The following is a 27,311-nucleotide window of genomic DNA, read 5'->3' on the forward strand; positions in this document are numbered from 1 at the left end:
CCAAACTTCTTTCATTTAAGAATGATGGAGGCCACTGTGTTCTTGCGGACTTTCAATGCTGTAGAAATGTTTTGGTACCCTTCCCCAGATCTGTGCCTCGACACAATCCTGTCTCGGAGCTCTACGGACAATTCCTTTGACATCATTGCTTGATTTTTGCTCTGACATGCACTGTCAACTGTGGGACCTTACATAGACAGGTGTGTGCCTTTCTGAATCATGTCCAATCAATTGAATTTACCACAGGTGGTTGTAGAAACATCTCAAGGATGATCAATGGAAACAGGATGCACCTGAGCTCAATTTCGAGTCTCATAGCAAATGGTCTGAATACTTATGTAAATACGGTATTTCTGTTTTTTATTTGTAATACATTTGCAAAAAACTCTGAAAACCTGTTTTGCTTTGTTATTATGGGTTATGGTGTGTAGATTTCTGAGAATTTATTTTTTTTAATCAATTTTAGAATAAGGCTGTAACATAACAAAATGTGGAAAAAGTCAAGGGGTCTGAATACTTTCCGAATGGATAGAGCATGATACAAGTGCTGCAGTGTGTGTGTATGACAAACACAGCAGACTCACCCCTCCTCCCGGCACGCTGTTCTCTCTGCCACTCATGCTCTGCAGCACAGCCTTGTCCAGGCCCAGTTTGAGGCTGGCCCGGTCAAACATCTCCCGCTCGTAAGAGTTCCTGGTGATCAGACGGTACACCTTCACCGCCTTGTTCTGACCAATCCTATGGCAGCGAGCCTGAGCCTGAGAATAATAGAAAATAACTTGGTTATGACCAGCCCAATACATGTTATATTTGTCCAATAAAAATTACTTCAGGATCAAGATCGTTGCTCTGCTATAATAATATAATATATGCCATTTAGCAGACGCTTTTATCCAAAGCGACTTAGTCATAAAAATACATACATTTTACTATCCAAGCTGTGCCAATGAAAAAGTTAAACTATTATAATAGGATATAAAAGACACTTCTCAATTCAAGGACTTCCTGAATTGACTGAATTGAAATAGAAAGAGACCACACCTTCGTTGTTAATTGTATTACAGTGGAGGCTGAAGTCACTTTCAATGTCTGTGTGTGTCTTTACCTGCAGGTCGTTCTGTGGGTTCCAGTCTGAGTCAAAGATAATACAGGTGTCAGCAGCAGTCAAGTTGATGCCCAGACCTCCAGCCCGGGTACACAGCAGGAACACAAAGCGGTCCGAGTCTGGTTTGCTGAAACGGTCTATAGCTGCCTGACGCAGGTTACCTCTCACTCTGCCATCGATACGCTCATAGAGGTACCTGAGGAACACAGGACCATGCAGGGTTGGAGTAGGATCTTCTAGTACACATAATTACAAATGTTCTTGCGTCACATCCAAGTATCATGAATGTCAACATTTACATACAGTACGACACTGAGCTTTACAGTAGCTGATACAACACCAACCATCACACACTAAGAGGCCTCCAATTGCCACACTATATGTCCAGGAATTTGTTTTTGTCACCCACTGTAAAACAACATTCACTAGTTCTCTCCTTCTTTCCTCCATTCCTGTCTCTCTTTCCCCCTCTCTCTCTATTCTGCTCTATCTCCCTCATTTTCTCCTTCCTCCCCCTTTCTCTGCCAGAGAACAAGGTGGTTTAGCACTCTGATCAAGAGCAGCCTCTTTCCCAGGAGCCCTGGCCTCGCCTCACCCCACATCCTACCCCTCATCTTCTTCACCTTACACACCTCACCCCCTCACCTCTACAGTGACCCACTTCTCTCCACCCACCCACATACTCCTCTCTCCCTCTGTCTGATGTGGGAGTTCCCCGAGGGAGTCTGTGACCTGCCGCTGATCCCCGGCTAAGCCTTGCCTTGCCACTGAGCGGAGCACCTCGCCTTGTGTGTTTACACTGGTTTGGTTCGGGGTTTGAGTGCCAGAAAGATGCAGGGAGGGGAGAAGAACAGACAGAGATATCAGGAGGGAAAGGGAGGAAGATATAGAGAGACCACACAGACCAGGCCAGTCGCCCACTTTCCTCAGCTTAGACGGGCTGCTGGGATAATATCCTTTTCATTTAGCGTGCAAACAGGAAGCTCATTAAGCCAGGAGATTAAGAACTTGAATGAAAGGGTCTTGGTACATTCTTCTGCTTCTGTTACACAGTCTTTATCATCTCCCTGCTCTGGGTAGCATTATGGAGTGATGAGCACTGGGGGCTTTAAAAGGCTCTTTCTCAGACAGTCACTGAAGAGAGAGGCTAATGCTTAGATATTCAACATTTCTCTTCAACTACATTCAATTTAATAGGGGAAAGTACTGGAGTGATTCAGCTTTTGTTGCACTGCAAACTGCTAGCTAGCTAACACCAAATAATAAACCATAAATACTTCACTTTGAAAATGGAGCTGAAAAATGGAAATTACAAAGTCTATTACCCTTTCAAGCATGATTCCTGTCTTTTTCCGCATCAGCCTAGCTGAAACTGCAGGGGGCGTTTAAAATTCTACATGCACTGACACAAAGTAATAAACATATATCTCATCTCAAACTACCTCATCTCACAATATGAAATATCTGAGGAGAGAGAACCTTGATTTCCAGGCTTCTATTGGAGTGGAGTACTTGGGAGCATAGTAATACAAGGCGAGAAGAGAGGCAGGCAGCAGTACCTTCTCTGGATGAGGTAGTCCTCCAGGATATCCAGACAGCGGACCATCTGGGAGAAGATGAGGACCTTGTGTCCCCCGGCCTTCATCTTGGGCAGCAGCTTGTCTATGAGGACCAGTTTACCAGCCGACTGCACCATGGCCTGCAGGTGGAAATCAAAGGCAACAGGGCTGTACACCTCTCGGAAGTCCTCCAAGATCTTCTCCTCAGCACCTGGGAGAAATGGACAGGCAAATAAAGTCAGTGATGGTATCAGTGTTTCTGCTACAATTGTACAAGCAGGGCGGGCCCCCGTCTAACGCTGTTGCCACCAGAGTTTGGCTTCTATTGGGGAAAGACTGGATGACACTTCATCTGGTACCATGCTACCATTTTCACCTAATCTGTATGCAGTTCATATAGGGTACCTACTTTAAGACAGACAGGAATAGCAACTCAGTCATGGAATCGATTTTGTACAATATGGTACTGGAAAAAAGAGGGTGGACCTGAGTGAGGTGGCGGTACAAGGAACTCTCTCTCTGGTCACTGGCTAGAAGGATAATGACCAAGCAACTGAATGACCAAAGAGACAGCTCACACACACAGCTCACTGCCTTGAACTCACAAACCAGCATTGATTAAGAAAGGTACCATAACTACACTAATCTGTATGCAGGTCAAAGACAATATGAGAGTTAGGACTTCTATAATGCTTATCAAGTCTAACAACCCATGTTTTGATTTGACATACTAAAAACTACTGGGTGGTTCGAGCCCTGAATGCTGATTGGCTGACAGCTGTGGTATATCAGACCGTATAACACGGGTATGACGACTCCCGCCGAAGTTGGTTCCCCTGCCTGTTCGGGCGGTGCTCGGCGGTCGTCGTCACCGGTCTACTAGCCGCCACCGATCCCTTTTCCCTTTTCTGTTAGTTTAGTCTTATGAGTTGCACCTGTTCCTATTTGTGTTTTCTTGATTTGCTTACCTATTTAAGCTTGCAAAGCCCACCCTTGTTTGTGCGGGATTATATTTTGTTCACGTGTATTGTATCGGAGGTGTTATTGTGCATTTAAAGTGCATTTCTCCGTGAACCCTCTGCGCCTGATTCCCACCATCCCCTCCTAGTCATCCGTGACAGGTAACCAGTTTATAATAGCAATAAGGCATCTCGGGTTTGTGGTATGTTGTCCATATACCACAAACCCCTGAGGTGCCTTATTGCTATTATAAACTGGTTACCAATGTTTTTATTTCATTTATTTAACCTTTATTTAACTAGGTAAGTCAATTAAGAACTTACTTACAATGACGGCCTACACTGGTCAAACCCGGACGACGCTGGACCAATTGTGTGCTGCCTTATGGGATTCCCAATCACAGCCGGTTGTGATACAGCCTGGATACGAACCAGGGTGTCTGTAGTGATGCCTCTAGCATTGAGATGCAGTGCCCAAGACCGCTGCGCCAATCAGGAGCCCATATACCGAGTTTATCAACTCTAAAGCTGATCCTTTACTTGTCCTAGCCCTCATTAAAACTGACACCCCCCCCCCCACACACAGTCACGTACAAACAGAAGCAGCTGTCAAACCACAGGCCAAAGGTTCACTAGGCTGGCCTTGTATGAGAGCACTGTATCAAACCAGATTAACCAGAGCACAAGTACACCAGTGACAAATATATTACAGCTAGGAGGGCAGGGAAGAAGGAGAGGAAGAGGAATGGACCAACACGGCAGCTTTTGGATGTGGGATGAACGGAGGGAGATGTGAAGTTAGTCCATTATCTGTTCCAGAGCCTCAACCTCCTGGCCTGCTTTCTCTGTTCTAGGGAGTTCTGACACAGCTAGGAGAAAGATGGAGGGAGGAGGGTGGGTGAGAGAAACAGACAGCGCCATAGGGAAAGATGGTGAGGAATGAGGACGTCTTTGACTCAGAGGTTTTCATTCTGCCCCGGGGCTGCTATAGAGCTCTTTACTAAAGGTATGGGCGGGAATTACCCAAATCAGCCTACCCCACACTGCATACACTGTCCTTCCATATATCAAGAGGCTACATACAGCGTTCCACAACCTGGATTGTAGCAATATCACTGTTAGTACCTTTGATGAAGTAATACTGGTTACAGCAGCTTCTCAGCTCCATCATGGTGTTGACCAGGTTGAGTTACAGTCAGGCTTGGGACAATTCCAGTCAATTAAGGAAGTCAACTGAAATTCCAATTCCAATTCTCTTCAATGCTTTTCAATGGGGAATTGGAATTTGGTTTACCCTCTGAATTGACTGGAATTTCAATAGAATTGACCCCAACCCTGGTTACAGTTAGGGTTAGGTAGGGGTCAGGGTTAGGGTCAGGTAGTGGTGTGTTCAGTACCTTTGATGAGGTAGGGGTGGTTGCAACACTTCCTCAGCTCCATCATGGTGTTGACCAGGTTGGGGACGTTGGCCTGGCCGACTCCTTTAGACAGGAAGGAGAAGTTCTTCTCTAGGATGGCTCTGTAGTACTTCTTCTGGATGTTGGTCAGCTCCACCTGACCACATTATATAGAAACATTCAATTATATAGGACAATACACAGAAACCACAATAGTCAGCAAAACTAAGACAAAAAAACACAAAAACTCAATCTCAAGCACACAACGCAAACATGCACATACCCACCTCAATGATGGTTTCTTCCTTAGGAGCCAGCTTCTTCTCCACGTCCTCCTTGAGACGACGCAGCATCATGGGCTTCAGGATGGCCTGCAACTTCTGGACCTGAGAAAGACAGAGATATGCATGTTCATATATGGACGCATGCATACGCACACATACACACAGACACAGTTTACAGTAATATGTGAAGCTTTTTGACCTGAGACACATAGAGACAGAGACAGAGAGATGGAAGATACAGGTTAACATGTGGAGAGTCTGGAACGCCCACTTTCACACACTCATGCACCCACACACGTACATACACGCACATACACACACATGATTTTAACAAGAGGTGCTGAAAGATTAGCAGGATTAAGAGGGGTTGACCATGGGCCGGTCAGTGGTATCAGTCAGTCGGACGGACGGACTGACTGACATTCATATCTGACTGACTGACTGACTGTCTGTGTGTGTGTGTGTGTGTGTGTGTGTGTGTGTGTGTGTGTCATAGGATCCGTGACTGACTGACTGACTGTCTGTGGGTGTGTGTGTGTGTGTGCTCTATTCTCCTTCAGTGTTCCATCTGTACCGACAGGATCATTATCTCCATACACTGACACACTGTTCAAACACCAGGTGGGGTGAGTGGGGGAAACACACTCATGTCCCCTGACACCATATGAAAACAAATGAGCTTCTGTATTAATAATCATATTCATTATGATCAGTGATGGTAAAGGACACACTCACACACAGGTAAACACTAAACTATAACACACAGTATTTCTCACATACACACTATGTTGATAGGAACCCAACAACATAATACTCACACACTCACACACAGGCAAACAGGCAGAGACTAGACTATAACACACAGTATTTCTCACATACACACTATGTTGATAGGAACCCAACAACATAATACTCACACACTCACACACAGGCAAACACTAAACTATAACACAGAGTATTTCTCACATACACACTATGTTGATAGGAACCCAACAACATAATACTCACACACAGGCAAACAGGCAAACACTAAACTATAACACACAGTATTTCTCACATACACACTTTGTTGATAGGAACCCAACAACATAATACTCACACAGGTAAACAGGCAAACACTAAACTATAACACACAGTATTTCTCACATACACACTTTGTTGATAGGAACCCAACAACATAATACTCACACACAGGCAAACACTAAACTATAACACAGAGTATTTCTCACATACACACTATGTTGATAGGAACCCAACAACATAATACTCACACACTCGCAAACGGGCAGAGACTAAACTATAACACACAGTATTTCTCACATACACACTATGTTGATAGGAACCCAACAACATAATACTCACACACTCGCAAACGGGCAGAGACTAAACTATAACACACAGTATTTCTCACATACACACTATGTTGATAGGAACCCAACAACATAATACTCACACACTCACAGCGACACACTTGATACGAACCCAACAACCACATGATAGAATCACACAACCTCACCTGCTCCTCAGTCTTGAGGTCTCCAAACTCCAGCATGAAGGTATTCTCTGAGGGGAAGCTTTGAGGCTCCAGGAAGTGCAGCAGACTGAACAGCTCCTCTACCGTGTTCTGGAGGGGGGTCCCTGTCAGGAGAGCTTTGTGTTCCTGTAGATAGAGGAGAGGGAAGAGAGAGATGTGAGTTAGAAACAATACAAGACACACAGAATAGGAACTCCAACCTACAAGCTGTGCCTCCACTGAACACAACTACAGAGAGAGGGGAGACCTCAATCACAAACAATCTTAAGATCCAACCAGATTGGTGTACAGTGATGGTTACCATTAGGGCACGTTTCACTGCTTCTCTCCACACACCAACAAGGTACTGATTGGAGACACACTAGGATCTCAAACATTCAAGCAGTAATGGTTGCATTTCTGCCCTTTGCTCAGTTCTGCCCTACATTATGCTCAGTGACTTGGACATACCAGATTCATGAGCTTGAAGCCCTCTAGCAGCTTGCAGTTCTTGTTCTTGAGGCGATGGGCCTCGTCGATGATGACACAGCGCCACTCGATGGCGTTGAGCTCTGGACAGCCGCCCAGGATCATCTCAAAGGTGGTGATGAGGGCGTGGAACTTGTAGGCTCCCCGCACCACACGACCCTGGAGGGAAAACCAGGAAGAAACACACAGGGAGTCAATACAACTCTTCCAATCATTCAGCTTTTCTCATTCTCAATGGTTGCGCAGTGTGTGATTCCCTGTGTGTTAAGGTGATTCCCTGTGTGTTCTGTGTGTTAAGGTGATTCCCTGTGTGTTAAGGTGATTCCCTGTGTGTTAAGGGGTGAGCCGTGCTGTAAGAAAAAGTTCTGTGGTGCTACAGTGACATCAGAGTCTTCCAGTGAGACAGCCTGGTGGCAGCTCCTCTTTCCTCTCCTCCCTCATCCGTTCTTCCCCTCCTCCCTTGTTATATTTGCATACTAAGATCTCCTAACCGCTGTCTGTCATTCCACATTATATATCTATCCTACCGTGCCTTTCTAAGGTCTTCGAAAGCCAAGTCAACAAACAGATTACCGACCATTTCGAATCTCACCATACCTTCTCTGCTATGCAATCTGGTTTCAGAGCTGGTCATGGGTGCACCTCAGCCACGCTCAAGGTCCTAAACGATATCTTAACCGCCATCGATAAGAAACATTACTGTGCAGCCGTATTCATTGATCTGGCCAAGGCTTTCGACTCTGTCAATCACCACATCCTCATCGGCAGACTCGACAGCCTTGGTTTCTCAAATAATTGCCTCGCCTGGTTCACCAACTACTTCTCTGATAGAGTTCAGTGTGTCAAATCGGAGGGTCTGCTGTCCGGACCTCTGGCAGTCTCTATGGGGGTGCCACAGGGTTCAATTCTTGGACCGACTCTCTTCTCTGTATACATCAATGAGGTCGCTCTTGCTGCTGGTGAGTCCCTGATCCACCTCTACGCAGACAACACCATTCTGTATACTTCCGGCCCTTCTTTGGACACTGTGTTAACAACCCTCCAGGCAAGCTTCAATGCCATACAACTCTCCTTCCGTGGCCTCCAATTGCTCTTAAATACAAGTAAAACTAAATGCATGCTCTTCAACCGATCGCTACCTGCACCTACCAGCCTGTCCAACATCACTACTCTGGACGGCTCTGACTTAGAATACGTGGACAACTACAAATACTTAGGTGTCTGGTTAGACTGTAAACTCTCCTTCCAGACCCATATCAAACATCTCCAATCCAAAGTTAAATCTAGAATTGGCTTCCTATTTCGCAACAAAGCATCCTTCACTCATGCTGCCAAACATACCCTTGTAAAACTGACCATCCTACCAGTCCTCGACTTTGGCGATGTCATTTACAAAATAGCCTCCAATACCCTACTCAACAAATTGGATGCAGTCTATCACAGTGCAATCCGTTTTATCACCAAAGCCCCATATACTACCCACCATTGCGACCTGTACGCTCTCGTTGGCTGGCCCTCGCTTCATACTCGTCGCCAAACCCACTGGCTCCATGTCATCTACAAGACCCTGCTAGGTAAAGTCCCCCCTTATCTCAGCTCGCTGGTCACCATAGCATCTCCCACCTGTAGCACACGCTCCAGCAGGTATATCTCTCTAGTCACCCCCAAAACCAATTCTTTCTTTGGCCGCCTCTCCTTCCAGTTCTCTGATGCCAATGACTGGAACGAACTACAAAAATCTCTGAAACTGGAAACACTTATCTCCCTCACTAGCTTTAAGCACCAACTGTCAGAGCAGCTCACAGATTACTGCACCTGTACATAGCCCACCTATAATTTAGCCCAAACAACTACCTCTTTCCCAACTGTATTTAATTTTAATTTATTTATTTATTTTGCTCCTTTGCACCCCATTATTTTTATTTCTACTTTGCACATTCTTCCATTGCAAAACTACCATTCCAGTGTTTTACTTGCTATATTGTATTTACTTTGCCACCATGGCCTTTTTTGCCTTTACCTCCCTTCTCACCTCATTTGCTCACATTGTATATAGACTTGTTTATACTGTATTATTGACTGTATGTTTGTTTTACTCCATGTGTAACTCTGTGTCGTTGTATCTGTCGAACTGCTTTGCTTTATCTTGGCCAGGTCGCAATTGTAAATGAGAACTTGTTCTCAACTTGCCTACCTGGTTAAATAAAGGTAAAATAAATAAATAAATAAATAAATAAAAATTACTCTGCCAACAACTGCAGAAAAAACATTTTCCCAGGGCTGCCGCCTGACATGTGCCACCCTTCAAACCCTTCTCATGTGCCTTTAAATTCAGTCCTGCTTTCAAGTTTCAAGTTTTAATGTCACATGCTCAAGTACAGTGACATGTCTTTTCTTCCAAGCTCTAACTCCAACAATGCAGTAATCAATAACAATGTAATAGTAAAAATAACAAGGTAGAACAAAGACACACGAGATATGAAATAAGAAGAACAGGATTGAGTAAGTAAGCATACTATATACAGGGTCGGTTCCAGTAGCATATTTACAATGTGAAGGGATACTGGATCATTAGGGGTAGATATGTATATGTTTAAGGTGACTAGGCATGCTGGAACATGACAGTCATGCTACTCAATCTCAATATCTCTCTCTCATTATGTGGCCTGCAAGCTCTCCTTGGACAAATCTCATTGTCCGACTGAGTATCTTTGATATCATGTCACTATTCCCTGATACAAATACTGTCATTACTTGAATGGAACAGAGACACCTGAGATTCACTTATCTCCTGTTCTCAGTCCCCATTATGAGATGCTGGCTGCCAGCGGGTTTCAAGGCCCCTTTGCTGTTGTTTTTGACAACCACCACCTCCCCTCATCAGAGAACAACTTTTTGAAACGTCAAGGACCCATCTGTTGTTGACATTGTTGTTCATCTGTGGGACTGTACATCTTGTGTTGTTTATTTATGTTGTTGTTTACCTGTGTGTCTCTGGAGTACATCTCGTACTGCTGCAGCATCTGCCTGCTGACCATGGAGCCGTGGTAGACAATGACGTTGAGGTGGGTCCACGTTCTGAACTCCCTCTCCCAGTTGGCGATGGTGGAGAGGGGGGCGATGATGAGGAAGGGGCCCCTGATGCCCACACGCCAGATCTCCTCCAGAAACGTGATGGACTGGATGGTCTTCCCCAGACCCATCTCATCTGCCAGGATACAGTTCCGTCTGTCAGGGAAGAAGAGAGGGAGAGAGAGGGGTGGGGGCAGGGAGGGAGTAAGAAAGGAGTGAGAGGAAGCGAGAGGGGGGTTGGAGGAAGAGAGAGAGACATTACAGTCACAAAAAATGTATAGAGTAGTTGTGGTCCTGTCTGATATTGATACTAAGTGATGAGACTGGACTGAACAGAATCCTTCCTCTAGTATTCAGGCAGAACATTAATCTGGTTGTCCAGAGGGTGCGGGTGTTACAGTGAATCTTGACATTAATTGCAAAGAGCAGATACTCCCACTTGCTTCCTATACTTTTTTCCTTAATCTTAAAGGCTCGGTGCAGTCAAAAACAGGATTTCCCAGTGTTTTATAAATATTTCCACAATATGATGGAATAATACTCTGAAATTGTGAAAATTATGATAACGCCCTTTTAGTGTAAGAGCTGATTGAAAATACCAGCTGAAATTTCAGCCTGTTTTGGTGGGATGTTGTTTTGGCCTGCCTGGTGACATCACAGTAAATTAGTTGATAGACCAATAAAGAGAGTTCTGAACATTTCTGCCAATAACAGTTCGTTTTCAGTTTTCCCCTCCCCACTTAGACCCATCCCAGGCAGTCCTAGCAAAATTCTTGCTTGAGAAATTGCTCTTTGCTAAGAAGCTATTTTTGTTTCTTTCTGACCATTTTAATTGACAACAATCACAATCAAGGTACTTGATTGTTACCGAGAAATAATTTGATAGAGATAAAAAAAATAAAAAAAAGTGCTGCATTGGACCTTTAAGAACTTCACAGCACTCTGAAACACAGTCCCAGTAGCAACACTACAGCCTGGCTACAAACAGATGATTTGGGATGTGTTCCACACTCACTCGCTTTCTCCCTTGATCTCTATCCCTTGATCTGTCTCTCCATATCTCTGTCTCCCTTGATCTGTCTCTCCATATCTCTGTCTCTCTTTGTCACTCTCCATCTTTCTCTCTCCCTTGATCTCTCTCCATATCTCTGTCTCCCTCTGTCGCTCTCCATCTTTCTCTCTCTGTCTTCCTCCTCTTCCCTTTCCCCACCAGCAGCAAGAGAAGGGAAGAGGAGGAAGACAGAGAGAGAAAGATGGAGAGCAACACCCTTTCCCCACCAGCAGCAAGGAAAGGGAAGAGGAGGAAGACAGAGAGAGAAAGATGGAGAGCGACACCCTTTCCCCACCAGCAGCAAGAGAAGGGAAGAGGAGGAAGACAGAGAGAGAAAGATGGAGAGCGACACCCTTTCCCCACCAGCAGCAAGAGAAGGGAAGAGGAGGAAGACAGAGAGAGAAAGATGGAGAGCGACACCCTTTCCCCACCAGGAGCAAGGAAAGGAAAGGGAAGAGGAGGAAGACAGAGAAAGATGGAGAGCGACACCCTTTCCCCACCAGCAGCAAGAGAAGGGAAGAGGAGGAAGACAGAGAAAGATGGAGAGCGACACCCTTTCCCCACCAGCAGCAAGAGAAGGGAAGAGGAGGAAGACAGAGAAAGATGGAGAGCGACACCCTTTCCCCACCAGCAGCAAGAGAAGGGAAGAGGAGGAAGACAGAGAAAGATGGAGAGCGACACCCTTTCCCCACCAGCAGCAAGAGAAGGGAAGAGGAGGAAGACAGAGAGAGAAAGATGGAGAGCGACACCCTTTCCCCACCAGCAGCAAGAGAAGGGAAGAGGAGGAAGACAGAGAGAGAAAGATGGAGAGCGACACCCTTTCCCCACCAGCAGCAAGGGAAGGGAAGAGGAGGAAGACAGAGAGAGAAAGATGGAGAACGACACCCTTTCCCCACCAGCAGCAAGAGAAGGGAAGAGGAGGAAGACAGAGAAAGATGGAGAGCGACACCCTTTCCCCACCAGCAGCAAGGAAAGGAAAGGGAAGAGGAGGAAGACAGAGAAAGATGGAGAGCGACACCCTTTCCCCACCAGCAGCAAGAGAAGGGAAGAGGAGGAAGACAGAGAAAGATGGAGAGCGACACCCTTTCCCCACCAGCAGCAAGAGAAGGGAAGAGGAGGAAGACAGAGAGAGAAAGATGGAGAGCGACACCCTTTCCCCACCAGCAGCAAGAGAAGGGAAGAGGAGGAAGACAGAGAGAGAAAGATGGAGAGCGACACCCTTTCCCCACCAGCAGCAAGGGAAGGGAAGAGGAGGAAGACAGAGAGAGAAAGATGGAGAACGACACCCTTTCCCCACCAGCAGCAAGAGGCACACAGGCTAATAATGTTAACTCAGCCAAATCACTGCATGCTCTAAACACAACACAGGAAAACCATTTAGAATGTAACATCCACACTACCTCTGTGCAGTGACAAAGTCTCTAAACTGAAAGTGAATGAAAATGTCCTCATGAAAAACAATTTTAAGATTAAGACACAAATCAAAACAGACAACCAAGAAAACCTTCAGTCCAATGAAAGCATCCTCTTTTCAAAGATACAGTAAAATGCAAGTGCAAATGCTTTTGATCTCTTCATATAGCCTATGTGGCGTAGTGCAGTGTTTTCCTGTACTGTTTTGCATGTTTATGCTGTTGTGTTCTTTCCTTTAAAGAAATATTATTAACCACTAGGGTTGGGCAGTATTTTCATACCTTCATACCGTTCCTGTACCATACCAGGGTATATGGTATTACTGGCAGTGCACAAAATGGGCGCAATTTATTTCCAAACGTAAAATATATATATATATACATACATACACACATGGTGCCACGTTGATGGTGCCATGCTGAAAGTCACTGAGCTCTTCAGTACGGCTATTCTACTGCCAATGTATACTCAATTTTATAAACCTGTCAGCAACGGGTGTGGCTGAAATAGCCAAATCCACTCATTTGAAGGGGTGTCCACATAATTTTGGTAATGTAGTGTGCGTGTGTGTATATATATATATATATATATTATTATTTATTTTTTATTATTACGCACAAAGAAAATTCATGCAAAAGGGATCTTGATCCAGGAGAGGATTGATTGTCTCTGCTGTAACCAAGACGTGTGATCTTGCAAGCTAGCCACATTGCGAGCAAGTTAGCAAACCAAATGCAAAGCTGGCGCCCTGAGCAGAAGATCATTTATTTTGCACATCTGAGATAGTTAACTGATAGTTATAAGCAGTGGTGTAGCACGCACCCCTCTGAGCTTTAGGGCGCCCCAAACCCCACAATTCTTTTTATCTAAACTAAAATCATACCGTTGGTATTTCAAAATACCCCGGTGTATGGTATATACGACATACCGTCCAAACCTATTAACCACATTCTTCACAGGTTTTGCATACTAAACCGTGCTAGAAGTCAGCAGGCTCTGAGCAAGTGTCTCCCTGTCTCGGTACAGACATGCTGTCAGCTCACTGCTTCACTGGCTTCTCTTCTGCACTACTTAGCAATCTGACAGTCCAGCCCTTGTCTCTCTGGCTGGATGCAGTATGCTACAACCACAGAGCTGAAACCTAGGATCTGAAGTCTGGAACAACCTTGTGTTTCTGACTGTCAGAATCTGTTCAGGGCAGTAGAACACTGTGCGTTGCTGTTTGTTTGCACAAGCATACAGGTGTGTGTGTGTGTGTGTGTGTGTGTAGCCTTAGGGGGGCCCTACTGACCTGTTGTACCAGTTGAAGAGGAGCCAGTTGACTCCCTCCAGCTGGTAGTCCCTGAGGACGTTACTGTTCCTGTACTCCCTCGACTGATCCCTCTTCTTCCACAGGCTGGCTGGGGGACGCTCCTGTGGGGTAGAGAATGTTAGAGGATGAGAAGATGAGAAGAGAGATGAGAAAAGAAGAGAGAGGAAGAGAAGAGAAAGGAGGTTGAATAAAGGGAGCTTACCATCCTGCGGGAGTCTGGCCTTGCTGCCTGCAGCAGCTCAAACTCCTCTATTTTACTCTGGTCCACATCCCCCTTCAGTTCCCATGTACTGTCTTCATAGGGCAGAGAGCACCACTTCACCAGGTAGTACACCACCTGCTGGGGGAAGAGGGACGGAGAGAGGGGGAGGAGGGAGGGAGAAAGAGAGAGAGATGTTGTGAGTTAACACAAAAAAACATAGAAACTTCACCTTTTAGTAGCTATTAGTGTTGTCACTAGCGTCCTGTTCGCCCAGCCCCCCGTTTTCTAAACCTCCTGCGCATTAGCTACGCAAAAACCTGCCACTGAAATTCACACTTTTACTCAATACGACACATAATGAATTTAACTTCACACTGTTCAGTGTTTAATAGAATACTGCATAGAGCGGCTGATTTCCTCATATTTGCAAAGGCCTAGCTGTGATTTGGCTGGAGGAATGGGGGGAAGGAACATACATGCATAATGATCTGCATGTCATTGTGTCAGTAAGGATAAAACACTGCATGAAACCTTCTTTACTCTTCAGTTAAAATAGACACACACACTCTCCATCCCTTCCTCACATTCAATCTCCCTCCCTCTCGTAAAAACACACACACACACACACACACACACACACACACACACACACACCACTCACTCTCTCCCACAAACATACACTGCTCTCAACTTTTAAAACGCTGGACACCAAACAGAATTTAAGGAGCACCAGAAAGAAATGGATTTCTGAACCGTTCAGGCTAGGGACAAGTAGGGCCGTGGCGGTCAAGAAATTTCGTCAGCAGGTGATTGTCAAGCAAATAACTGCCGGTCTCAGGGTAATTGACCGTTAATTAACATAAACACATGTAGCATCTCCTGGCTTCCACACATAGCCTACAAGCCACTGATGCTGACCTTTGGAAAATATACATTTTAAAACGTCTAATAAACCCATGTAATATAGCCTACACCTTCACAATAAATCCATTATTTATTTTAGACAGGTCTAAAGAAGCATGATATGAAGAAAAAGTAGTCTATTTCAGAAGAACAGAATAGCATACTCTGAGTTGTCCTTATGTTAGGTCCTGATCTGGCTATGCCATGTGGCTGTGGGCTATACTAGTTCATTTAGCAGACAAGATTTGCTTAGAATTCTGTATGAAGAATACAATTGAACATAGCTGAATAAAATAGGAAGGATATTTTCTCTATTCTGTGTTGAGCGGTTACAAAGAAAAAGGTACTCCTATATGCTAATTTAGAGTTATTAATGTAACTTTAGTTGTGATACAAATGTTGGGCTATATGTTTAGATTTTTAATACATTGTAAGGCTGCATGATGTGACTCTAATGATGATTTGAAAAAAGTCACACGAAAGGCATGAGCTCTGCTTTGTTTTTTTGCGCAGGCTGAACACACTTCATCAGTCTCTCACTCAAGTAGTTCATAATGCCTCAAATGTCCCGGCTGCATCCCCTTTGTGTGGCCGTAATACCCCCTAAAAAAATCCATGCCTTTTGCATGGATTAATTATAAATCCCTTCTCCCGTCTGTGTACTGAAGCACCTCTCACTCACATGGCTCTCTGTCACATGATCGGGTCTTTCTCACAGGCTTCAAGTGAAGACAGACACATCGGGGACGCAATTGCGTGCATCCTTATCCAATACCAAGGCGCATATTGAAGATATTGGAAGAACTGTCCACATTTACTTTCGTCAGCCAACAAGATGAGTAGGCCTAACGAACAGCAAAAGCATTAGCATATGTCAATCTACTATTCCCCATAGTACAAATTTCGACCTACTCTATTCTGTGCGAGAAATAAATATTCCAAACATAGTCTTGGACAATTGTGGGATGCGATAGATCCCAAATTAATATAACCACTAGCATCAAAAAATCTGTTTTAAGCAATAAGCCTGACGCAACAGATAATGTTTAGCTTAAAATGTTGATAAACTATTAGGCTATTTCTTCAAATTATAAGTGCAGCAAAACGCACACTAGGCTATAAGTGTGAATGTTCCATTAGCAGGGAAACACCATTCTCAAAAGTAATCCAAATGCAATTATGCATGTATTGCTTTTATTATAAAGGTGCATTTTTATGGTGAAAATGATCTTCCCCAAACTGACCAAGCAAACGTGCTTCTACACCTGCATTGCTTGCCGTTTGGGGTTTTAGGCTGGGTTTCTGTACAGCACTTTGAGATATCAGCTGATGTACGAAGGGCTATATAAATAAATTTGATTTGATTTGATCGCACGCGCTGCATATGTATGTAATTGAAAAAGTCACAAAAAAACAATGCGCTATTTGCCTGAAGCTGGGTATCATTCACAAGTGATAGGCTAATATTGTCTCCCAGCAGACTATTCTTGATTTAATCTTGTCTTTACATATACTAAATAATATATGTGTGAAATTTGTCTTGATTTAGAATGGACCATTATCATGCACCTGTATCAAAACTGGGGCAGCTATGCATTTAAATAGAGAATGGAGGACGCTTTTCCCGTGGTTCATTTTCATGCCAGCCAGGTAGGCTATACTCCTGTTGTAAAGAGAAGCAACGTACTTAATATTAGGAAAGTTGAGAAATAAATATAGTAGGCCTAGCCTATAGAAAGCTGATGGGATATTCCTCTTTTTAATAGAGGCCATCACTCTGTTCTCACGCAATTGCATAGTTTATTGAAATGTTGTGCAACATGAGCTCCTCTCATGAAGTGTTTGATTAGATTTTCAACTACATTTGTATTGATGTCAGAGTGATTAGAGGGACAATAGAGTGCGGAGTACCAGGCAGCAAGTTTGGTAGGCTATTAATGACCATCAGTAGTATCAGAGCTTGGAGAAGCATAATTACCGTGATTAAACGGTCATGTGGAATTTGACTGTCGTCGTGACTCGTGACTGCAGGTGTGGCGGTAATATGGTCACCGTAACATCCCTAGGGACAAGCCATTTTCTTTGCTGTAAAGCATGTCTGTCGTGAAGCGCTGCTCTATTTTCCCTCTCTGACACTCAGAGGCTACATGACAGTGAACTTGCAGAGTCAGATCAAACTGGCCTGTGCTCTTGGTTATAACAGGTGATGGAATTATATAATGTACAAACTTTTCTGCTTGCTCTGCGTGCTGCTCCAATGTAACAAATGTAACAACAGAGGACTCATCAGGGTCGACATCACGAGCTGATATGGAGGAATAGATGAGCATGAAGAGGGGCCGGAGAGAAGCAGGACAGTGGGGGCTGGTAGGGGGTGAGGCTGGCTGATTATAGCTGCCACGTGATATGTTGATGAAAGTGAAGTGGACATTATTGGACCTGCTCATACAACAAACGAGAGGCTTAAATTCAACTGGCACCAGCAGGTTCTATAGATCAAACGGTACTATGGTATTGTAAAATGTTGGTATCATAAGGTTTTGGTACCGTGATATTACTGTGGTGTTACCGTGGTACCGGTACACCAAGCAACACTAGTAGCTACACCCACAGCTAAAGTAGCTGAGACAACAACCATAATACACATGTATGAAATGACCCCATTCTTTACAATAGTATCTTCTACAAATGAGAAGATGAGACACACTCAAGGACATACACACACACACACACACACAATGTACAGACATACACACTCTGTCTCTCTCTCTTTCCAACAAAAGGCAGTCTAATCATCTCTCCATTGGAGGTCATTTGTTGTGAATGAAAGAGCCCCCCCCCCCACTCTTACCTCTCCTGTGTCCTTGTCTTCACAATAGGACACCTCCAGTACTCTGTCTACCTCCACATAGTCAGGGTTAAAGGGATCCTCCTCCATCTAAAACATACAGGAAGACATAGTCAGGGTTAAAGGGATCCTCCTTCATCTAAAACACACAGGAAGACATAGTCAGGGTTAAAGGGATCCTCCTTCATCTAAAATACACAGGAAGACATAGTCAGGATTAAAGGGATCCTCCTCCATCTAAAACACACAGGAAGACATAGTCAGGGTTAAAGGGATCCTCCTCCATCTAAAACACACAGGAAGACATAGTCAGGGTTAAAGGGATCCTCCTCCATCTAAAATACACAGGAAGACATAGTCAGGGTTAAAGGGATCCTCCTCCATCTAAAATACACAGGAAGACATAGTCAGGGCTAAAGGGATCCTCCTCCATCTAAAACACACAGGAAGACATAGTCAGGGTTAAAGGGATCCTCCTCCATCTAAAATACACAGGAAGACATAGTCAGGGTTAAAGGGATCCTCCTCCATCTAAAATACACAGGAAGACATAGTCAGGGTTAAAGGGATCCTCCTCCATCTAAAACACACAGGAAGACATAGTCAGGGTTAAAGGGATCCTCCTCCATCTAAAACACACAGGAAGACATAGTCAGGGTTAAAGGGATCCTCCTCCATCTAAAACACACAGGAAGACATAGTCAGGGTTAAAGGGATCCTCCTTCATCTAAAACACACAGGAAGACATAGTCAGGGCTAAAGGGACCCTCCTCCATCTAAAATACACAGGAAGACATAGTCAGGGTTAAAGGGATCCTCCTCCATCTAAAACACACAGGAAGACATAGTCAGGGTTAAAGGGATCCTCCTCCATCTAAAACACACAGGAAGACATAGTCAGGGTTAAAGGGACCCTCCTCCATCTAAAACACACAGGAAGACATAGTCAGGGTTAAAGGGATCCTCCTCCATCTAAAACACACAGGAAGACATAGTCAGGGTTAAAGGGACCCTCCTCCATCTAAAACACACAGGAAGACATAGTCAGGGTTAAAGGGATCCTCCTTCATCTAAAACACACAGGAAGACATAGTCAGGGTTAAAGGGATCCTCCTCCATCTAAAACACACAGGAAGACATAGTCAGGGTTAAAGGGATCCTCCTCCATCTAAAACACACAGGAAGATATAGTCAGGGTTAAAGGGATCCTCCTCCATCTAAAACACACAGGAAGACATAGTCAGGGTTAAAGGGATCCTCCTCCATCTAAAATACACAGGAAGACATAGTCAGGGTTAAAGGGACCCTCCTCCATCTAAAACACACAGGAAGACATAGTCAGGGTTAAAGGGATCCTCCTCCATCTAAAACACACAGGAAGACATAGTCAGGGTTAAAGGGATCCTCCTCCATCTAAAACACACAGGAAGACAGTAAACTGCCATCGTGCCATCTGGAGTCTGGGGGGAAAAACACACTGTATGACTGTATGGGTGGGTGGGATGAACACAAAGCACACTACAGAGATGCACGCAAACATGCCTGCGCAAAACAGCCAAACACACACACTGACGCGCACACACACACAAACACACACACATTGGTGTGAAAGGGTCTTACATCTGCAAAGAAGTGGGCTCTCTGTGCCTGTTTAATCTTGAAACGTTTGATCTTCTGCTGAATCCTCTTGTCTTTCTCCAGCTGCTGCTCTACGGCCCACTCACAGTGGAGGTAGGAGCTGAGAGAGGCCGAGGGACAACACACAGAGTCAGGAATGCACGAGAACACACACGTATAGTACAAACTTCAAATAAACCTTGAATGTCTTTTATGACGTCGTACATCTTTCAAATGGATATATGTTTACTTTTTGTTTAAATGTTCCATTTGTGTGCCATTTTGTACATTTTACATTTGTATAGGATTTACAATCTACTACACACCAAATTAGTCTTCATTTCAGACTGGCCTGGATTTTGTTCTACTGAAACTACAATGAGGTCACATGTGAGTTCAGTCAAAGGCATCTCAAAGTGGTAGTGCAAGAACTAGTAATGACAAGCTGTGTCTTACATTGCTCTGTTTAACATACTGTATTTGGCTTTTTCGGTTGAATACAAACATTTAAAAATGTGCATGCAATTATCTTAGCTGGAATGAAAAAGAATGGCTTACTAGTTTTTGTATTTTACAAAGAACTCCTCCACTTCTACGATAACTCCTGGAGCGACCTAGAAGAGGAACCAATATTATAGAGCAGAATACAGACTAAAAGCTATTCATACACTGAGTGTACAAAACATTAAGAACACCTGCTCTTTCCATGACATAGACTGACCAGGTGAATCCAGGTGAAAGATATGATCCCTTATTGATGTCACTTGTTATATCCACTCCAATCAGGTTAATTAAGTAAGGGTTTTTAAGCCTTGAGACATGGATTGTCTACGTGTGCCATTCAGAGAGTGAATGGGCAGACAAAATATTTAATTTCCTTTGAACGGGGTGTGGTAATACGTGCCAGGCGCACCGGTTTGTGTCAAGTACTGCAACGCTGCTGGGTTTTTCATGCTCAACAGCCAACTGTGGGAAGCATTGGAGTCAACATGGGCCAGCATTCCTGTGGAATGCTTTTGACACCTTGTAGAGTCCATGCTCCAACGAATTGAGGCTGTTCTGAGGGCAAAAGGGGGATGCAATATTAGGAAGGTGTTCTTAATGTTTTGTACACTCGGTGTATGGTAGGAAAAGACAGAGGGTTGAATTCAATCAAACCCACATTGCAGATGGTAAGCAGATGTACGACTAACTAAACTAAAATACTATAGTACTACAAAGAGTGGTATGAGTGAGTGTGGCATTAAAGATAATGATTGTAATCCTACCTCGTTCTTGACTATTCGAGATGACATGATCTTGTCAACAACCGCAGCATCCTCCTCACTGGGGTTTTCCTGCAGCATTGACAAGATGGAAACAAACCACTTTAACAGCTCCATGTACAACCTTCATACCCCACACACCAGTTTCATGTATGTTCAATGTATATCAGAATGAAGCCTTGAGATGCATTGTACTGCTATAACACACATATTAGACTAGATAGGGCTATGCTAGAGCAATGAAGAATGTAATCTTGAGATGTTTTGGTACTGTAGAACCTATCAGTCTTACAGTGTTTCCCAACTCCAGTCCTCCAGTACCCCCAACAGTACACATTGTTGTTGTGGCCCCAGACAAACTCACTCGTTGAGGGATTGACGATTAGCTGACAAATTCAAATAGATGTTTTTGTCCGGGGCTACAGCAAAAATGTGTACTTTTGGGGGTACTGGAGGACTGGAGTTGGAAACAACTGGTCTAGAACAACTGAATGTTATTGAGAGTTATTGATTGCTGCCTGGGCCAGGCCAGTATCTCCTCACCACAAACAGCTGCTGTGCTGGCTCTTTGCGTGCTGCAGCAGTGCTGGTCTTTTTGGTTTTAACCATGACCTTCACCTCCTCATCAGACCCCCTGGCCTCTCCCTCCTCTGCATACTTCTTCCTCTTCACCTGGCGGTTCGACCGACGCGTCTACGGGGGGGTAAGGGAAATACATTTAGTATTGCGGAGGTTCTGTATTGTACAAATCAGCACAACCAAAATATCAGTATAACTCTTTTCCTATGTTTTACTGGGTTAATATGTAGGCAGCCATCGAAGGCAGTCCTGTCTATTCTCAATAGTGTGTGTGCATGTGTCTGTGTGTTGTATGCACTCCGCAGCAATATGTGTGACATTCAAGAGTGCCTAGTGCTTATTATTAGGAAAACACATCAGAGAGACCCTGCTAATGACAGCCACAGTTTAATGAGATACTAAATACCATTCAGTTGAAACTAATAACGTGTCTGTGGATGAGAATAACCCAGGCTGACCATAAAAGACTCAGGCCTGCCAGGCTGAGTGGTCCCTCCTTCCCTGCCTGTCAGGCTGCCTCCCAGGCTGAGTGGTCCCTCCTTCCCTACCTGTCAGGTTACCTCCCAGGCTGAGGGGTCCCCTGTGGTGATGATGCTGTAGCTGTTCTCAGAGCTGTCTGTCTACTAACTCCACCACTTATAGTGCAACAGACAGGACTGGAGGATCATTCTAAATGACATCTTCAAACAGCTCTAATTAAGACTGGGTGGGGGGGATAATGAGGATAATTATACATACACATGGGCGGGGGGGGATCCCCAGTAGCTCCATACTATGACACAGCCAGGGGGAGAGGGGAGTTAGGGGAGAGAGTAGTCTTTCATCCCCACTCACTGAATACTCCGTCAACTGGAACAGAGCAGATCGTCCCCCTCACTCAACACCAGTGTCTATGGATAAGGACTGTCCTCAAGGTATAGAATAGGCCTACCCCTACAGAATCCTCAGCTCTACCAACAACAACAGTAAATTACACTGGAGCTATTCATTCTTGAGTTGGTTAGGCCCTGAACTAACTCTGAACCACCCGGTGTACTTTGACTCCATACCACAGCTGTGACTCCTGTATTCCACTCAGCATCAGCATGGCCAACAAGAGAGCCCAAGGACAGGGACTCTCCATGGCTTTAACTATCACAACAACACTGTCATAAGAACTGGTCTATATGACATGAATCTTTAAACATAAAGGCCTGCGTTCTGCAGACTGAGGAAATGGCCTCTCCATGCCTTTTAATAATAATACTACAATAGATAAATAAATATAGTTGCCTACCCCTGCCTTAAACATCACAAAAACAATATCATAAGAGTTCTGCAGCCATAAAGAACATGCATACTGTAGCCTTGGAGACACGGGGAGGGACTCCATGCCTTTAATAATCACTATAACACAGTCATAAGGCTTTTGCGTGCTGCAGCTTGGAGACTGGGGGAGGGACTCACCGAGTCATCGTCTTTAAAGGATCTTCGAGGCGGACGTTCTTCATCAGACCCCTCCTCTGAAGACTCTGTCTCCCTCTTCTTCTTCATCCCTCCAAATTTAATGACGATTTTCCTGAAATAAAGATAACAGGACAAACATTAAGGATCAACGTCTGTTAAACGAGAGACAAAATAGGAAAACTGGACTCTATTTTCTCCTCTTTCCCTCTGCTATGTTTCATGGAAACTGTCTCTGAATAATTGATGAACGATAATATAAAGATTGTCCTTGCTGTGCTAAATAAATGACCTCATGAGTGTGTGTGCTGCCGTGCGGTGGCAGAAGGCTTGGAGTTTGCCAAAAGGCACCTAAAAACTCTCAGGCCATGAGAAACAAGATTCTCTGGTCTGATGAAACCAAGATTGAACTCTTTGGCCTGAATGCCAAGCGTCACTTCTGGAGGAAACCTGGCACCATCCATGTTTTCCAGCAGCAGGGACTGTGAGACCAGTCAAGATTGATGCAAAGATGAATGGAGCAAAGTACAGAGAGATCCTTGATGAAAATCTGCTCCAGAGCGTTCAGGACCTCAGACTGGGACGAAGGTTCACCTTCCAACAGGACAACAACCCTAAGCACACAGCCAAGACAACACAGGAGTGGCTTCGGGACAAGTCTCTGAATGTCCTTGAGTGGCCCAGCCAGAGCCCGGACTTGAACCCAATCGAACATCTCTGGATAGACATGCAAATAGCTGTCCAGCGACGCTCCCCATCCAACTTGGCAGAGCTTGAGAGGATCTGCAGAGAGGAATGGGAGAAACTCCCCAAATATAGGTGTGCCAAGCTTGTAGCGTCATACCCAGGAGGACTCAAGGCTGTAGCTGCTACCAAAGGTGCTTCAACAAAGTACTGAGTAAAGGGTCTGAATACTTATGTAAATGTGATGAAATGAAAAATACATTTTCAAAAACATGTTTTTGCTTTGTCATTATGAGATATTGTGTGTTGATTGAAATATTGAATACATTTTAGAATAAAGCTGTAACGTAACAAAAATTGGAAAAAGTCAAGGGGTCTGAGAACTTTCCGAATGCACTGTATAAGTCAAATCAAATCAAATGTATTTATATAGCCCTTCTTACATCAGCTGATATCTCAAAGTGCTGTACAGAAACGCAGCCTAAAACCCCAAACAGCAAGCAATGCAGGTGTAGAAGCACGGTGGCTAGGAAAAACTCCCTAGAAAGGCCAAAACCTAGGAAGAAACCTAGCGAGGAACCAGGCTATGAGGGGTGGCCAGTCCTCTTCTGGCTGTGCCGGGTGGAGATTATAACAGAACATGGCCAAGATGTTCAAATGTTCATAAATGACCAGCATGGTCAAATAATAATAATCCCAGTAGTTGTCGAGGGTGCAACAGGTCAGGAGTAAATGTCAGTTGGCTTTTCATAGCCGATCATTGAGAGTATCTCTACCGCTCCTGCTGTCTCTAGAGAGTTGAAAACAGCAGGTGAACGGGTCAGGGTTCCATAGCCGCAGGCAGAACAGTTGAAACTGGAGCAGCAGCATGGCCAGGTGGACTGGGGACAGCAAGGAGTCATCATGCCAGGTAGTCCTGAGGCATGGTCCTAGGGATATAAGTCTATGCTAATACTCCTGTGTCTCTTCCCTCGTCCGAACTTCGTTACTTAACAATAAAAAAGGAAAACACAGTGGCACATCCATCTCATTGAACTGTGAAATAGAGTCCTTCACGGGTCCAAAAACATTGACCCATTCGAAATGGACCTGGGGCTTTCCCATCCGGACCCAATATGCATAAATATTTCTTTTATATAGAGACCCCTTCCAAAGGGACCTGAGGACAACTAGACCCGTTCCATATAGACCCGGTCAGACCCAGCCATGGTCCTATTCGATCCAATTGACGGAAGCGGCAGAAAAGTATATTTTTAAGCTACTTTACTGGCGCTGATAAAGAGCGAGGGAGAGGATGTAAAGAGAGGTGAAGCTCGGGCAGAGGCTGTGCTGTGTGTGTAGGCTACTGAGAGTGTGAGCGAGTGACACAGGAACAGGGAGGTGGGAGGAAGAGACAGCAACCAACCAAGCAGACTCACGCTATAGTAGACTAATAGCTGCCATAGATAAATAACCTATCATCCAATATGATTATGTAGCCTGTCTTGACTGCATCAAACTGCTAGGCTAATTGAGAATGCATGTGCTTTCTCATCCTGCACAGTTAGTTAAACAACAACAACTCCATTCAGAATATAAAGTGGCAGCTTACCTGTTGGCGCTTGGTCGTTGTAGCCTATCATTCTCCTTTCATTTTTAATTCCATAATTCCATCTTCCATTGATTAAATATCTCCTAACACGGAGGCTCTATGGCTGTAGCCTATTGCCGCTTTGATGACTTCTGATTAGCCAACAACAACAGCAAGCTATACGTGCCACTCTCATTAAAAGTCCTCAGCCGAGACATACCGACATACCGTATACGTACCGTATATGTTTTATTTATTTATTTAACCAGGTAGGCCAGTTGAGAAAAAGTTCTCATTTACAACTGCGACCTGGCCAAGATAAAGCAAAGCAGTGTGACACAAACAACAACACAGAGTTACACATAGAATAAACAAATGTACAGTCAATAACACAATAGAAATGTCTATATACAGTGTGTGCAAATGAGGTAAGATTAAGGAGGTAAGGCAATAAATAGGCCATAGTGGCAAAGTAATTACAATTTAGTGGGGCAGCAGGGTAGCCTAGTGGTTAGAGCGGTGGACTAGTAACCGGAAGGTTGCAAGTTCAAGCTCCCGAGCTGACAAGGTACAAAATCTGTCATTCTGCCCCTGAACAGGCAGTTAACCCACTGTTCCTAGGCCATCATTGAAAATAAGAATGCTGCTCTGACAGCTGATGCTTAAAGTTAGTGAGCGGGATATGAGTCTCCAGCTTCAGTGATTTTTGCAATTCGTTCCAGTCATTGGCAGCAGAGAACTGGAAGGAAAGGCAGCCAAAGGAGGAATTGGCTTTGGGGGTGACCAGTAAATATACCTGCTGGAGCGTGTGCAATGGGTGGGTGCTGCTATGGTGACCAGTGAGCTGAGATAAGGCGGGGCTTTACCTAGCAAAGACTTATAGATGACCTGGGGCTAGTGGGTTTGGCAATGAATATGAAGCGAGGGCCATGTCTGTTATATGTCAGTATTGTACAGGCCTATGTCTGTACTGTATGTCTGTTCTCTCGTATCTGAAGAGGGAGATAGAGGAGACAGAGGAATCCTCCATAAGATCAAGTTCAGAGGTTTGGTGTAAAGTGCTCTAAATACCATACAGAGCCTGAGGCCTTCTCTCTGTGTGTGCTCCTGATCAGTCCTCCCTCATTCCCTCTGTCATGCACATTATCTCTCACCTTGTCTTCCTCTACCCCTCTCCCCTCCCTGTACTCCCTCACACAGCAACAGGAACAGAAGCTCTCTAGCTCTATCTTATTCGCTCCAAAACATGGCAACGCTCACACAAGTCGATTCCTTCTCACACAACACCAACTACTCTGAAAGAGGTACTCACACATACACACGCACACAGAGCTAACTAGAGTGCACTCCGTAATTATTGGGACAGGGAATCATTTTTTATTATTTTGGTTCTATACTGTAACAGTTTGGATTTGTAATCAAACAATGACTATGAGGTGAAAGCGCAGACTGTCAGCTTTAATTTAAGGGTATTTTCATCCATATCAGGCAAACAGTTTAGAAATTACAGCAAAATAAATGTTTACCCCCTTTTCTCCCCAATTTCGTGGTATCCAATTGTTAGTAGTTACGATCTTGTCTCATCGCTACAACTCCCGTACGGGCTCAGGAGAGATGAAGGTCGAAAGCCATGCGTCCTCCGAAACACAACCCAACCAAGCCGCACTCCTTCTTAATACAGAGCGCATCCAACCCGGAAGCCAGCCGCACCAATGTGTCGGAGGAAACACTGTGCACCTGGCGACCTGGTTAGCGCGCACTGCGCACGCCCCGTCACAGGAGTCGCTAGTGCGCGGTGAGACAGGGATATCCCTCCCGGCCAAACCCTCCCTAACCCGGACGACGCTAGGCCAATTGTGCGTTGCCCCATGGACCTCCTGGTCGCGGCCTGCTGCGACAGAGCCTGGGCTCAAACCCAGAGTCTCTGGTGGCACAGCTAGCACTGCAGACCACCCGGGAGGCCCCAGAAATGACAGCATTTTTGTACATAGTCCCCCCATTTTAGGGGACTTAAAGTATTGGTAAAAATTAACATATGTGTATTAA

At 44.6% G+C, this 27,311-nt stretch overlaps 1 protein-coding gene across 10 annotated transcripts in view; it reads right to left on the reverse strand.

Annotated features, from left to right (window-relative positions):
* Window positions 1-27,311, reverse strand: part of LOC112235083 (chromodomain-helicase-DNA-binding protein 9-like) — a 112,251-nt gene that overhangs the window by 24,449 nt on the left and 60,491 nt on the right. For 9 of the 10 annotated variants that reach the window (XM_042331017.1, XM_042331016.1, XM_042331014.1 and 6 more), the window contains 16 exons: window positions 23,015-23,126; window positions 21,533-21,682; window positions 20,993-21,061; window positions 20,283-20,338; window positions 19,728-19,845; window positions 18,111-18,197; window positions 14,357-14,494; window positions 14,134-14,255; window positions 10,291-10,534; window positions 7,289-7,465; window positions 6,821-6,964; window positions 5,308-5,406; window positions 5,021-5,177; window positions 2,665-2,875; window positions 1,106-1,301; window positions 585-758 (listed from right to left, as the gene is read on the reverse strand). In XM_042331017.1, coding sequence (XP_042186951.1) covers window positions 585-758; window positions 1,106-1,301; window positions 2,665-2,875; window positions 5,021-5,177; window positions 5,308-5,406; window positions 6,821-6,964; window positions 7,289-7,465; window positions 10,291-10,534; window positions 14,134-14,255; window positions 14,357-14,494; window positions 18,111-18,197; window positions 19,728-19,845; window positions 20,283-20,338; window positions 20,993-21,061; window positions 21,533-21,682; window positions 23,015-23,126 — 2,254 coding nt within the window. The remainder of the gene's footprint in view (window positions 1-584; window positions 759-1,105; window positions 1,302-2,664; window positions 2,876-5,020; window positions 5,178-5,307; window positions 5,407-6,820; window positions 6,965-7,288; window positions 7,466-10,290; window positions 10,535-14,133; window positions 14,256-14,356; window positions 14,495-18,110; window positions 18,198-19,727; window positions 19,846-20,282; window positions 20,339-20,992; window positions 21,062-21,532; window positions 21,683-23,014; window positions 23,127-27,311) is intronic. The other variant, XM_042331015.1, reaches the window with a different exon arrangement.

Source organism: Oncorhynchus tshawytscha, linkage group LG12 (genome assembly GCF_018296145.1).
Source record: "Oncorhynchus tshawytscha isolate Ot180627B linkage group LG12, Otsh_v2.0, whole genome shotgun sequence".
In the NCBI taxonomy this organism is placed as follows: Eukaryota; Metazoa; Chordata; class Actinopteri; order Salmoniformes; family Salmonidae; genus Oncorhynchus; species Oncorhynchus tshawytscha.